This window comes from Elephas maximus, chromosome 9 (genome assembly GCF_024166365.1).
Source record: "Elephas maximus indicus isolate mEleMax1 chromosome 9, mEleMax1 primary haplotype, whole genome shotgun sequence".
Taxonomy (NCBI): Eukaryota; Metazoa; Chordata; class Mammalia; order Proboscidea; family Elephantidae; genus Elephas; species Elephas maximus.
In genome coordinates this window covers 25,263,115-25,276,700 of record NC_064827.1, presented here as the reverse complement: position 1 = coordinate 25,276,700, position 13,586 = coordinate 25,263,115, and the positions used below count along the sequence as shown (strand labels likewise).

General features: G+C 39.7%; 1 protein-coding gene across 7 annotated transcripts in view; it reads left to right on the top strand.

The window, feature by feature from the left end:
• TTC39B (tetratricopeptide repeat domain 39B) overlaps positions 1 to 13,586 on the top strand; it is a 140,809-nt gene that overhangs the window by 28,658 nt on the left and 98,565 nt on the right. For 6 of the 7 annotated variants that reach the window (XR_007518563.1, XM_049894832.1, XM_049894830.1 and 3 more), the window contains exon 2: positions 9,052 to 9,086. The exons of the other annotated variant lie outside the window; for it this stretch is intronic. Coding sequence is in view for 4 of the 6 variants with exons in the window: in XM_049894832.1 (XP_049750789.1) it covers positions 9,052 to 9,086 (35 nt within the window). In the remaining 2 variants the exon portion in view is untranslated. The remainder of the gene's footprint in view (positions 1 to 9,051; positions 9,087 to 13,586) is intronic. 7 annotated transcript variants of the gene reach the window in all.

Genomic DNA, 13,586 nt, shown 5'->3' with positions numbered 1-13,586 from the left:
TTACATCTCTAGTCAGATTTATTCCCAAGTATTTTATCTTTTTGAGAGCTATTGTAAATGGTACTGTTTTCCTAATTTTTTTTTTTTTCTGAGTTCTCTTAGTTGGTGTAGAGGAATCAAGCTGATTTTTGTATGTTGATCTTGTAGTGTGCCACTTTGCGGAATTCTCCTATTAGTTCCCCTAGCTTTTTTGTGGAGTCTCTGGGATTTTATATGTATATGATCATATTGTTTGTGAATTGTTTTACTTCTTCCTTACATAGAAACCGTTTAATGATGACAATTGGGATTTACTTACTGAGTGTCTGTTGTGCTAACACTGTTCACTCAGACCCAGTGCCATCGAATCGATTCCGACTCGTAGCGACCCTATAGAACAGAGTAGAACTGCCCCATAGAGTTTTGTTAGGTGCATTAAATATATCTCAGTTATACCCCATAGAGTTTTGTTAGGTGCATTAAATATATCTCAGTTATTTAATATATCTCATTAAATGTATCACAGTCCTTTTAAATTTAGTGGTACTATTCCCATTGTCATCACTCATCTCACTCATAGTGACCCTATAGGACAGAGTAGAACTGCCCTGTAGTTTCCAAGGAGCGCCTGTGAGTCAGAATCGACTCAATGGCAGTGGGTTTTTGGTTTATTCCCATTGTACAGAGTGGAAACTGAAGCTCAGCTGTGGGATGTTGGATAATTAAATCTCTCTAAGCCTTTTTTTTTTTAAGCCTTAGTTTCCTCATTTGGACGTGATGCTAGTCCTACCACAGGGTTGTTATGAAGGTTAAATGAGTTAACACACATTAAGGATTTAGAGCAACAATTGGCACTCAATAGTGTTACCTGTTATTGATGTTGTTGTTATTATCATTAGAACATAGTAGTAGCAGTAATTGTAGAGGTGAAATACTCACTTTTTATAATTGCAAGTTAGAAGTATATACGTAAGTGTCCAACGCAGTGCCTAGGTGCTAATAAGTGGAACCTGTTGTGATTATTTATTCATAGGAAGAAGCAATAAGCTCTGCTCATTTTGATTTTTAAATACCTCCGCTAGTAATGGTTTCATAATTAAACACTTTGAAATGTTGAAACTCTCTTGGTTGTGGATTTTTTTTGTTTGTTTTATTTTTTGTAAAATTATTCTCCAGCAAAAATGGAATGCCTTAGGTATTCCTCAGTTTACCATAGATCAGATAGGGTAGGCACTAGAGGACAGTGATGCTTGACACATTAAGTAATTTACAAGGTTCATCTTACAACCGTGAAAATGGTAGCTGAGAAATATGTACAGGGAAGTAAAATCACTTGCTCATTTACATTAGACAAATTCAATTCTATGCATTTGTAAAAAATGTATTTTGCATATATGCTCTTAATTATATACCATATGTTACTGTACACATTTTATGTCTATACATAGACCTATTACCAAGTGGAATTATGTCTAAAACCATGCATACTCTAATATAATGGCAATTTTATGTGTTTATTCAATGTTAGTTTTGACTCCTTGGTAGAAACTAAAGGAATGTTGTCTGTCTTAGTTATCTAGTGCTGCTGTAACAGAAATACCACAAGTTGATGGCTTTAACAAAGAGAAGTTTATTTTCTCACAGTAAAGTGCGCTAAAAGTCCAAATTCAGGATGTCAGCTCCAAGGGAAAGCTTTGTCAGACTTCTCATCAGTCTTCCCCCATACTAGGAGGTTCTCTGCACAGGGATCCCAGGTCCAAAGGACACGCTTTGCTCCTGGTACTGCTTTTTGGGGGTATGAGGTGCCCCTGCCTCTCTTTTATATCTCAAGAGATTGCCTCGAGACACAATCCAGTCTTGTAGGTTGAGTCCTGCCTCACTAACACAGCTGCCTCCCATAGTCACGTATGAACATCATAGAGGCAGGATTTGCAACATATAGGAAAATCACTCAATACTGGGAATCATGGCCCAGCCCAGTTGAAAAACACATTTTTGGGGGGACATAATTCAATCCCTGACACTGTCCAATCCAAGATTTTTTTGTGAGAGTGACATCTGGTGGTTCCTCTTTAGTTTTAGTTTCTTGTCACTTGGTTAGCTGTTGTTAGAAATTCCAGAGGATGGTTATGGAAACTGCTTTGCTTGGTATTAACATGCTAGCTATCATGGGTTAAGTTAACACCACTGTTATTGCTCAAACTTTGAAAAGTCCAGCAGTGCTCACTATTGATTCAAACCCACTGCTGTTGAGTCAATTCTGACTCATAGCTACTCTATAGGACAGAGTAGAGCTGCGCCATAGGGCAGATCTTTAGGAGAGCTGACAGCCATGACTTTTTCCTGCAGAGCAGCTGGTGGGTTCAAATCACCGACCTTTCAGTTAGTAGCCAAGCGCTTAACCACTGCACTACCAGGGCTCCCTCACTATCGATTCAGTCACTCTAAATTCCAGATCTCCCTGAGGGCTTTTATTTTATTATATATGATAGAAAACAGCTGCCTTACTGGAGAGGATTTCTGTTTTGTTCAGAGGAGGTAGGATTTTGAGTAAGGAGCCCTGGTGGTACAGTGGTTTAATGGCTCGGCTGCTAAACGAAAGGTCGAGTGGTTCGAACCCGCCAATGGCTCTGTGGGAGAAAGACCTGGCGATGTGCTCCTGTAAAGACTGTGGGGCAGTTCTACTCTGCCGTGTAGAGCCACTATGAGTCAGAATTCACTAAACGGCACAACAACAGGTATGGTTCCTATGCCAATGCCAGCCTCTCTGCTTTTCTCTTGAGGAGACAGAGCCCAGAGAGATTGAGCCTATTGGCTGGGATCACACTGCTCCCTGGCGAGCTGAGTCCCAGGCTATGTGGCCATAAGTTACATCATTCATGCAGAGTAACCCACTGAGTGAGAAGGGTCTGGGCTTGAAAGGGTAGAAGGTGAAGCCATTTTAAGACAGAAGGCATGTTGAATGAACAGTTTTGAGTACCTGCTATTTACTTTAAATGTTCCTATATGCTGCCTCTTTTCTAAAACCCTTCCATAACAGGGTGCAGAATCTTTGGTATAAAAAAGAATTGTAAAGGAATGTGCAATGAAGAATCCCAGCTCTATCTCCATGAGTTCACTGACTCAGCCTACATCTGAGAATTTAATATGCTGTGAAATTTACATTTATTGAGCCTGCTTTGCCTCAGACCTGTTGTATGTATTATCTCACTTCCACCTTTACAAAATCAGTAAATGTTTGAATGAGTTGTTGAATAAAACCTAACTAACTGATTTATTTATTTATTTATTTTTTTAATAGTGTTCCATCTAGTTTATTCTTTATAGTTCCTAAATTTATAGAAAGTAATTCTTCCTAGTGACATGACTATTAACCCTGTATCACCAATTTTTACTATCTGATCTGTTATTTATGGTAAAAATGAAGCTTAAAATAAAAGACAACTTATACGGGAAAATGTTAGAGCACTTACCATAAGAGCAACTGGAAAACAATATTAATGCTACACTTTGAGAATGTGTGGGGTTATTTTCAATCTCAGGTGATGACTTTAAAATAAAAGTTTCTAAGGTATAAATTTTCCCATCTGGCAGCTGATTTTACAGTTTGTTTTATTAAAAAAAACATAAAACTCTGTTTATGAGTATTGTTTTGAAAGCTTCCAAGTTTTTTTTTTCTTTTTTAACTAAGTGTATCAAAAAACCAGATTTAACAAACCTTCTGGCAAGTTCTGAAGAACCTATGTGTGAAGAATTTTGTGTCAGGTTGTTTTTTAGTTTGCTGTATTTGAGAATTATGTTTATAGTCTGATCTTTCAAACCTTGGGAAGATCACATTTTGTCCACTGCAAGGGCCAGGAGCATGTCGTTACAGGGGGCGACTTGGGTGCGAGTGGTCTCTAGTGTATGGGTCTCAGCTGCCTTCTTTCCCTTTAAGAGCTCTGTGGGTCAGTTAACATTTCACAGAAATTGCTTTGACATTAACACTTTTAAGGCTCAGTGGTTAAGCGCTTGACTGTTAACCAGAAGGTTGGTGGTTCCAACTCACTAGCTGCTTCACAGGAGAAAGATGCGGCAGTTTGCTTCCGTAAAGATTTCAGCCTTGGAAGCCCAATGGGGCAGTTCCCTGTCCTGCAGTGTCGCTATGAGTTGGAATCGACTCTAGTGGCAATGGATTTGGTTTTTGCTGGTTTGTGAGTGATGTTAAGGTCCCTGGGTGCTGCAAATGGTTTGTGCTCGACTACTAACCTTAAAGTTGGTGGGTCGAACCCACCCAGTGGCTCCATGGAAGAAAGACTTGGCAGTCTGCTTCCACTAAGATTAAAACCTGTTGCCATTGAGTGGATTCAGACTCATAGCAACCCTATAGGACAGAGTAGAACTGCCCCATAGGGTTTCCAAGGAGCAGCTGGTGGATTTGAACTGCCAACCTTTTGGTTAGCAGCCAAAATCTAAACTACTATGCCATCAGGGCTCCCCATTAAGAATAAAGAAAAGTGAAAAACTTTTTTTTTTTTCATTAAAATTACAGCCAAGAAAACCCTGTGGAGCAGTTCTCCTCTGAAATACATGGGCCCGCCTTGGGGTTGGAATTAATTTGATGGCAGCAGATTTTTTTCATGAGTGATGTTAGTCCCTGGGTGCTGCACATGGGTAACATGCTTGATTACTAACCCAAAGGTTGGCGATTTGAGGCACCTTGGAAGAAAGTTGTGGCAGTCTATTGCCAAAAAATCAGCCATTGAAAACCCTATGGGGGCACAGTGCTGCTCTGACACGTATGAGGTCTCCATGGGTCAGAGCTAACTCAACAGCAATTGGTTTTATGAGAGATGTTTGTACTCTTCATACCCAGCAATGTTGGAGGCGTGTTTGCAGTTCTCAAGACCCCGTACCCAGGGCTCTTAACCCCTGCTGTAGTCCCAGGGGGAAGTTGGGACATCTTCTTCCTGTCTCATCTCCCAAGGAATCCTCCAGATGTGCCCCAAAGCCAGGCATAGAATCTGTGATTTGTTAGAATTCTCACAGCTCTAGGGTTCTTTGAGACATGGTACCAGACACACAGTTTCATTGGTCAATAGATCGGAATGTTGGGCGGAACCTCCACTAAGGAGGGCCTGGTGCCATCAGGGAGGGGAGCTGTTCATTGAGGAGGAAGTTGTCTGCAGAACCCTGTTAAACCTTGTTATTTCTTAAAGGAGAGCAGTTAAATGAGAACATGGTAGCATCAGCTCACAGACCTGCAAAATCATTTGTATGAGAAAGTGGAAAAAATGGAGAAGGAGGAAGAGGAGGAGAAGGAGGTGATAAGGGGAGAGAAGAAGGGGCCCTAGAGAGGTGATTCACCTTTTTGGATTTGTGGTTGTGTGCCATCGAGTTGATCCTTACTTGTAGCGACCCTATAAAAAAGAGACCCTATAGGACAGAGTAAAACTGCCCCACAGGGGTTTTTAGGGTGTAATTGTTAGTGGAGCAGATTGCCAGGTCTTTTCTCCCATGGAGCAGCTGGTGGGTTCGAACCACTGACTTTTCTATTAGCAGCCGAACACTTAACCATATGCCTCTGGGGGTCCTTTGGATTTTTGGTACCTAATTCTTTTAATTTTTGTCAGGTTACTTTCTACTTCCTTTTCCTTCTTGGAGTAATATTTATCACATAATCCTTTTATTGCCATAAAGTGAACTAAAATTCAGGAAGTCTGTAAAGTTTGTAAATGTATTTGATCTCTTCTGAAATTAATACATAGATTTGAAATTGCTACTGTTAGTAGCGTATTTGTTAAATCTTTATTCTCGACTCTCCCCTCAGGGTAAAAATAATGTAAACATTTGTATTCTGGCTTATTTTCATCCTTAATATCTTCGTCATTTAAGATTTTTAAATTAAATATTTATTAAGAACCTGTTGTTTGCATGCCTTTTTGCTACTCAGAATATGACAAGTTACAAATTAAGAAGAAAATTGTCTAGAAAGGTGACTAGCACTCCCATGCCCTTTCTTCACATCTGTGTCGGTTAGCATGACCACAGTGAGTCATCTGGGAGTGGGGTAGGTTTCAGGGGTAGGTTTACCTGACTTGGTAAAGGTAAGCATGGCTGGGCTCAGCAGTGATGCCAGTGGGACTGTGAGCTGGGCTCTGACACATACAGGCAATTGATACGTCACAGCCAGATGTGGGTTCTTGGAGAGCAGATTGTCTCCTTTCTCCATAGCTCCTAGCACGATGACCTGTGTGCCAGCAGGTGGAACGTTGAGCTGTGACTCAAAAATACAAAATCTGTGATACCAAGAGGCGTTTCAGACTTTTCATTTGGAGAAAAAAGTCTTTCTCCCTTTGGTACTTTTCTAGAGGCCAGGGAAGAATCTTTTTACTATTAGGCCCTTTTGCTTCAGGACTAGCTCATTTCTCTTCCAGTAACTGGTTTATGAACTTTCGATTTTGCTTAGTAACTCACCTCTGAAGAGTGAGGCTGATATGTAGTTGTCTCAAACCCTACCTCCTTTACTGGCAAAATAAAAAATTAATGTAGATTAATAGGGTCAAAAAACAAACATAAAAACCCAAACCTGTTGCTGTCGAGTCAGCTCTGATTCATGGCAACCCTATAGGACACAGTAGAATTGCCCCTTAGGGTTTCCAAGGCTTTGAATCTTTACAGAAGCAGAATGCTCTATCTTTCTCCCGTGAACTTGTTGGTGGTTTGGACCACCTACCTTTTGCCTAGCAGCTGAGTGCTTAACTGCTGCACCACCAGGGATCCTAGATCAATAGGGTTCAAAACCAAAAACCAAACCCACTGTCGTCAAGTCGATTCCAGCTCATGGTGACCCTATAGGATGGAGTAGAACTGCCCCATAGAGTTTCCAGGGAGCACCTGGCAGATTTGAACTGCTAACTTCTTGGTTAGCAGCCGTAGATCTTAACTACTATGCTATGAGAGTTTCCTCAGTAGGGTCAGGGATCCCAAATTCTAAATTCAGTTCTGCCACTACTTATAACCTTGTTTCTTCTTTTTCAGTATTTATACAATTTTTTCTTTCCTGTCTAAATGCAGACTCCAGTATGGCCTAAACACTGTTCAATATTAATAGTTACACAAGGGGAAAGGTCTCTAACCCTCCTTCTTCATTTCTGTATCATATCTCTAAGGGGGTTGTGAGAGTCCTAGCTGGATCCATTCATAGACAACAAGTGTTTATGGAGCAACAGCTCTGTGCCAAGCTCTGGTGACTCTTCTGTGAACATGATAATGAAGAGCCCGCCCTGAAGAAGACAGACAGGAACCAAGAAAGCAAACCAGATGATTAGAGATTATGACAACTATTATGAATGAAATAAGTCGAGTGATGAAAAACTATTAGTGAGCTGCTGTTCTTAGGAATTTTAATGAGGGTAGTCAACGATGGTCTCTTTGAGGAGGTGGCTTTCTGAGCTGACAAGGGCAGGATGACAGTGAGTCAACCACATCAAGAGTTGAATGAAGAGCATCCTAGGGAGGCGGAAACAGTGCAGAGAGGTGTGGGATGAGTTGCTTGGTTCACAGAGCACGAAGACAGACCTGTGACTGAAGTGGAATGAGCAGGGAGGCGGGCAAGTGGGTGAAGATTTGGTCATAGTCACGTGGGGCTGAATGGCCTTGGGCTCTATAGATCACTGAGAGGACTTTAAGTGCAATGGAAAGCTCTTAAAGGGATCTAGGACCCTGGAACGTATGAGCTTATTAAGTTAAAAGAAGAGAAAGAAAAGAAGAGAAAAAAGTTACTGTCACTGTTTTTTCAAGAATTAAATGGAGGTTATCAGGTGTGGGAGTAGGGAGACCTGAGGTGATCTTGCAGAGATCCTTCTGGCTTGGGTTGTGTGGGTGAGTGAGGGTGTGAGTGTGTGTGAGTATGACTGTGAATTTGTATGTGAGACTGGGTATGAGTTGGGGGTATATAGATTTGTGAGGGTGTGTGAGTGTGCATGTGAATAAGCATGACTGTGTGTGAGCTTGTGAGTCAGTGTGTATGAATTGGGGGTATATGGATTTGTGAGTGTGTGAGTGTGCATATGGATAAGTATGACTGAGTTTGTATGTGAGACTGTGAGTTATGAGTTAGTATGTATGAGTGTGGGGTGTGTTCAGGTTTTTCTCCTGTTGTATCTTTTCAACAGGCCAGTGGCGTAAAGGAAGGGGCTGTCATATGTGGTACAGATTGAACTGGGGGAAAGGCTGGTGAAGGAGGGTAGTGCATTTAGATGTGAAATGAAGGCCCAGAGGAGACTAGCTTGGCTAGCCACGGAGAAAAAGAAGACTAAATTGAGCAAGTCCTGTTATTTGTTCTATTCTAGATCTGGGGTAAATCAGTCTGAGGAGTGAAATACAGCTCTATTAAAGAAGTCACACTCTCTTCAAATTTGCCTGGTTTGATTGCTAGCTGAGTGGTTTACCTGTCTTAATTACCAAGAAAAAAGAAAAAAAAAAAAGGATCTCACTTGAATTCATATGGTTGATTTCTCTGAAGGGAATGCTATTCGCCTCTGAAGCTGAGCAATTCACCAGCATGCTTTACTCTCCTGCAAAAAACTGCCTCCCTCTCCCTGCCCTGAGGCTCAATCTACCCACCCACCCCACTGCCATCCAGTTGATTCCAACTCATGGCGACCCTATAGGACAGAGTAGAGCTACCCCACAGGGTTTCCAAGCTGTAAATCTTCATAGAAGCAGACCGCCACGTCTTTCTCCCGTGGAGTGACTGCCGGGTTCAAACTGCCGACTTTTTGGTTAGCACCCAAGTGCTTAACCACTGCACCACCAGAGCTCCTTCCGTACACAATAAAACCAAATCCTGCTATCGAGTTGATTCTGACTCATAGCGACCCTATAGGACAGAGTAGAACTGCCCCATGGAGTTCCCAAGGAGCGCCTGGCGGATTTGAACTGCCGACCTCTTGGATAGCAGCCGTAGCACTTAACTACTATGCCACCAGGGTTTTTCCATACACAATATGCATAATCATTTTCTCTTTTAAATGTAGAGTTCTTAATTTTTGAGAAACTCACTGTATTTTTTATCCCCCCCCCCCCCAGGATATCTTTGAAGATGCTTTGGAGTCCATCCCTGTGTAAGTAATGAAGTAATAAAAGTTATGTAGCCAAGAAAAATAGATGGTTCTCTTATACAAAATGTAAATATCTCATTCTTTTTTTTTTTTTGAAAGTAGTGGCTACTCTCAGAAAACACATCGTTTCTGTAATTTAAGAGTTAGGATGTGATTAAGGGGGGCGTCTGTCTAAAGTTACTATCAAATATATTTTTGAGTATTATTTCTTACAACACTAAATTAAAAGAAAAAAGTTTTACAACAACTTAAATTATTTTTATTTGTTTATAGCCAACCTTTTAATTCTTGTCCATACTTATTTACATGATTGGCTTCATAGTGTACATTTTTGCCTTCGTCTTACACAAAATTACAAGCATTTCTGATAAGCCTACATAGATTTTAATTTTTTTTTTTTAATGATTACATCATATTAGAACAAGAGGAATGCCATAATTTACTTACCCATTTCCTAATTGTTAGACACTTAGGTTGCTATCGGTTTAAAAACTTAAAACTAAGTATGGAATATTTTCATGTGTATAGATAGCTTTGTCGTATTTTTAAGTTGTTTCCAAGGGGTAATTCCATAGATGTAGGATTACTGGATTAAAAAGGATGAATATTTTTATTGTTGCCTATATGTATCTCAAATTGCTTTCCGAAAAGTTTTATCAGTTTCTGTGGCCAGCAGTAACTCTAAGTGAAGAACTGTAGAATCACTGTAACTGAGGATTTCTGGAAAACCATTTTACAACTTTAAATATTAAATGACACATAATTGTTTCAGTTTATAAATTTCCTTTATTAATCATTATTGTTTGTTTAGTAAAATGCATTTCCTTTTGTATGGATTCTTCTTTGATTTTATTTATTGTGTTTTAGGTGAAAGTTTATAGCTCAAGTTAATTTCTCATAAAAATTCATACACATATTGGTATGTGATCCTAGTTGTAGCCTCTACAATGTGACAGCACACTCTCCTTTTCCACCCCAGGTTCCCCGTGTCCATTCAACCAGCATCTATCCCTTTTTTCCTTCTCATCCCGCCTCCGGAAAGGAGCCGCCCATTTAGTCTTCTGTCTCTACTTGAACTAAGAAGCACCCTCTTCATGAGTATTATTTTATGTTTTATAGTCCAGTCTAGCCTTTGTCTGAAGAGTTAGGTTCAGGAACGGTTTTAGTTCTGGGTTAACAGAGAGTCCGGGGGCCATGTCTTCTGGGGTTCCTCTAGTCTCACTCAGACCGTTAAGCCTGGTCTTTTTACGTGAATTTGAGTTCTGCACCACACATTTCTCCTGCTCTGTCAGGGACTCTCTGTTGTGTTCCCTGTCTGGTCTCAGCCTGATGGAGACTGTGGTTTATGTGGCTCCTTTGTTTTTTGGGGTAATATTTTCCTTGCGTCTTTGGTGTTCTTCATTCTCCTGTGCTCCAGGTGGGTTGGGACCAATTGATGCATCTTAGATGGCCACTTGCAAGATTTTAAGTTCCTAGACACCACTCACCAAAGTGGGATGCAGAACATTTTCTTAGTAAATTTTGCTAGGCCAGTTGACCTAGATGTCCCCCAAAACCATGGTCTCACGATCCCGCCCCTGCTACTGTGTCCCTCAAAGTATTTGGTTGTGTTCAGGAAACTTCCTAGCTTTTGGTTTAGTCCAGTTTTGCTGACTTCCCCTGTATTGTGTGTTGTCCTTAACTTAACCTAAGATAATTCTTCTATACTATGTAGTTTTTTTTTAATGTAGATTCCTCTCTCCCTTCCTGCGCACCTTCATAACCATCAAAGAATGTTTTTTTCTGTTTCAACCTTTTCTTGAGTTCTTATAATAGCAGTCTTATACAGTGTTTGTTCTTTTGTGATTGACTTATTTCACTCAGCATAATGCCCTCCAGATTCATCCACATTGTGAGATGCTTCGCAGATTCATCATTGTTCGTTATTGTTGCATAGTACTCCATTGTGTGTATGTACCATAGTTTGTTTATCCATTCATCTCATTGATGGACGTCTAGGTTGTTCCCATCTTTTGGTATTGTGAACATGCTGCAGTGAACATGGGTGTGCATATGTCTATTTGTGTGTTGGCTCTTATTTCTCTAGAATATATTCCTAGGAGTAGGATTGCTGGATCATATGGTATTTCTATTTCTAGCTTTATAAAGAAGTGCCAAATGGATTTCCAAAGTGCTTGTACCATTTTACATTACCACTAGCAGTGTATAAATGTTCCAGTCTCTTCACAACCTCTCTAACATTTATTATTTTGTGTTTTTTTGATTAATGCTAGCTGTGTTGGGGTAAGATGATATCTCAGTATAATTTTGATTTGCATTTCTCTAATGGCTGATGATCGGAACATTTTTTCATGTATCTGTTAGCTGCCTGAATGTCTTCTTTGATGACGTTCCTGTTCATATCCTTTGCCCAATTCGTAATTGGGTTATTTGTCTTTTTGTTGTTGAGGTTTTGCAGTATCTTGTAGATTTTAGAGATTAGGCCCTAATTGGATATGTTGTAGCCAAAAAATTTTTTTCCCAGTCTGTAAGTTGTCTTTTAACTATTTTGGTGAAGTCTTTTGATGAGCATATGTGATTTTTAGGAGCTCCCAGTTATCTAGTTTCTCTTCTGGTGTTTTTGCATTGTTAGTTATGGTTTGTAGTCTGTTTATGCCATGTATTAGGGCTCCTAGTATTGTCCCTGTTTTTTCTTCCATGATATTTATCGTTTCAGATTTTGTATTTAGGTCTTTGATCCATTTTGAGTTAGTTTTTGTACATGGTGTGTGTTATGGATCTTGTTTCATTTTTTTGCAGATGGATATCCATTTATGTCAGCACCATTTGTTAAATAGACTGTCTTTTCCCCATTTAACTGACTTTGGGCCTTTGTCAAATATCAGCTGCTCATAGGTGGATGAATTTACACCTGGATTCTCAAATCTGTTCCGTTGGTCTATGTATCTGTTGTACTAGTACCAGGCTGTTTTGATGACCATGTCAGTATGATAGGTTCTAAAATCAGGTGGTGTGAGGCCTCCCACTTTGTTTTCCTTTTTCAGTGTAAAAGTTGATGATTTGTTTCTCCATCTCATTAAAAAATGTCCTTGGAATTTGGATTGGGATTGCATTGTATTTGTAGATCACTTTGGGTAGAACTGACATTTTCACAAGGTTTGGGACTTCCTATCCATGAGCAAGGTATGCTTTTCCACTTATGTCAGTCTCTTCTGGTTTCTTGCAGTAGTGTCTTCTAGTTTTGTTTGCATAGGTCTTCTACGTCTGTGGCTAGATTTATTCCTAAGTACTTTATCTTCTTGGGGGCTATTGTAAATGGTATTAATTTGGTGATTTCCTCTCTGAAGCTCTCTTTGTTGGTGTAGAGGAATCCTACTGATTTTTGTATGTTTGTCTTGTATCCGGATACTTTGCTGAAAACTTCTATTACCTCCAGTAGTTTTCTTGTGGATTCTTTGGGGTTTTCTGAGTATAAGATCATATCATCTGCAAATAGGGATGCTTTTATGTCTTCCTTACCAATTTAGGTGCCCTTTATTTCTTTTTCTTGCCATATTTCTCTGGCCAGGACCTCCAGCACAATGCTGAATAACAGTAGTGATAAAGGGCATCCTTGTCTGGTTCCTGTTCTCAGGGGAATGCTTTCAGACTCTCTCCCTTTAGGATGATGTTGGCTGTTGGCTTTGTATAAATGCCCTTAATATGTTGAGGGATTTTCCTTCTGTTCCTATTTTGCTGAGAGTTTTTATCATCAGTGGGTGCTGGACTTTGTCAAATGCCTTTTCTACATCACTTGATAAGATCATGTGGTTCTTTTGTTTTATTTATGTGATGGATTACATTGATTTTTTTTCTAATGTTGAACCATCCCTGCATACCTGGTATGAATCCCACTTGGTCATGGTGAATTATTTTTTTGATACGTTGTTGAATTCTATTGGCTAGAATTTTGTTGAGGATTTTTATGTCTGTGTTCATGAGGGAGATTGTTCTGTAATTTTCTTTTTTCATGGTGTCTTTACCTGGTTTTGGTATCAAGGTTATGGTGGCTTCATAGAATGAGTTTCTAGTCTTCCAGCCTTTTCTATGCTCTGAAATACCTTTAATAGTAGTGTTAACTCTTCTCTGAAAGTTTGGTACAATTCTCCAGTGAAGCCGTTAGGGCGAGGGCTTTTTTTTTGTTGGGAGTTTTAAAATTACCTCTTCAATCTCTTCTTTTGTTATATGTTTATTTAGTTTTTCTACCTCAATTTGTGTTAGTTTAGGTAGGTAGTGTGTTTCTAGAAATTTGTCCATTTCCTCTAGATTTTCATATATGCTGGAGTACAATTTTTCATCGTATTCTGATTCTTCTAATTTCAGTTGGGTCTGCTGTGATATCGCCCATCTCATTTCTTATTTGGCTTATTTGGTTTCTCTCCTGCTTTTCTTTTGTCAGTTTGACAATGGTTTATCAATTTTGTTAATCTTTCCAAATAACCAGATTTTGGTCTTGTTAATTCT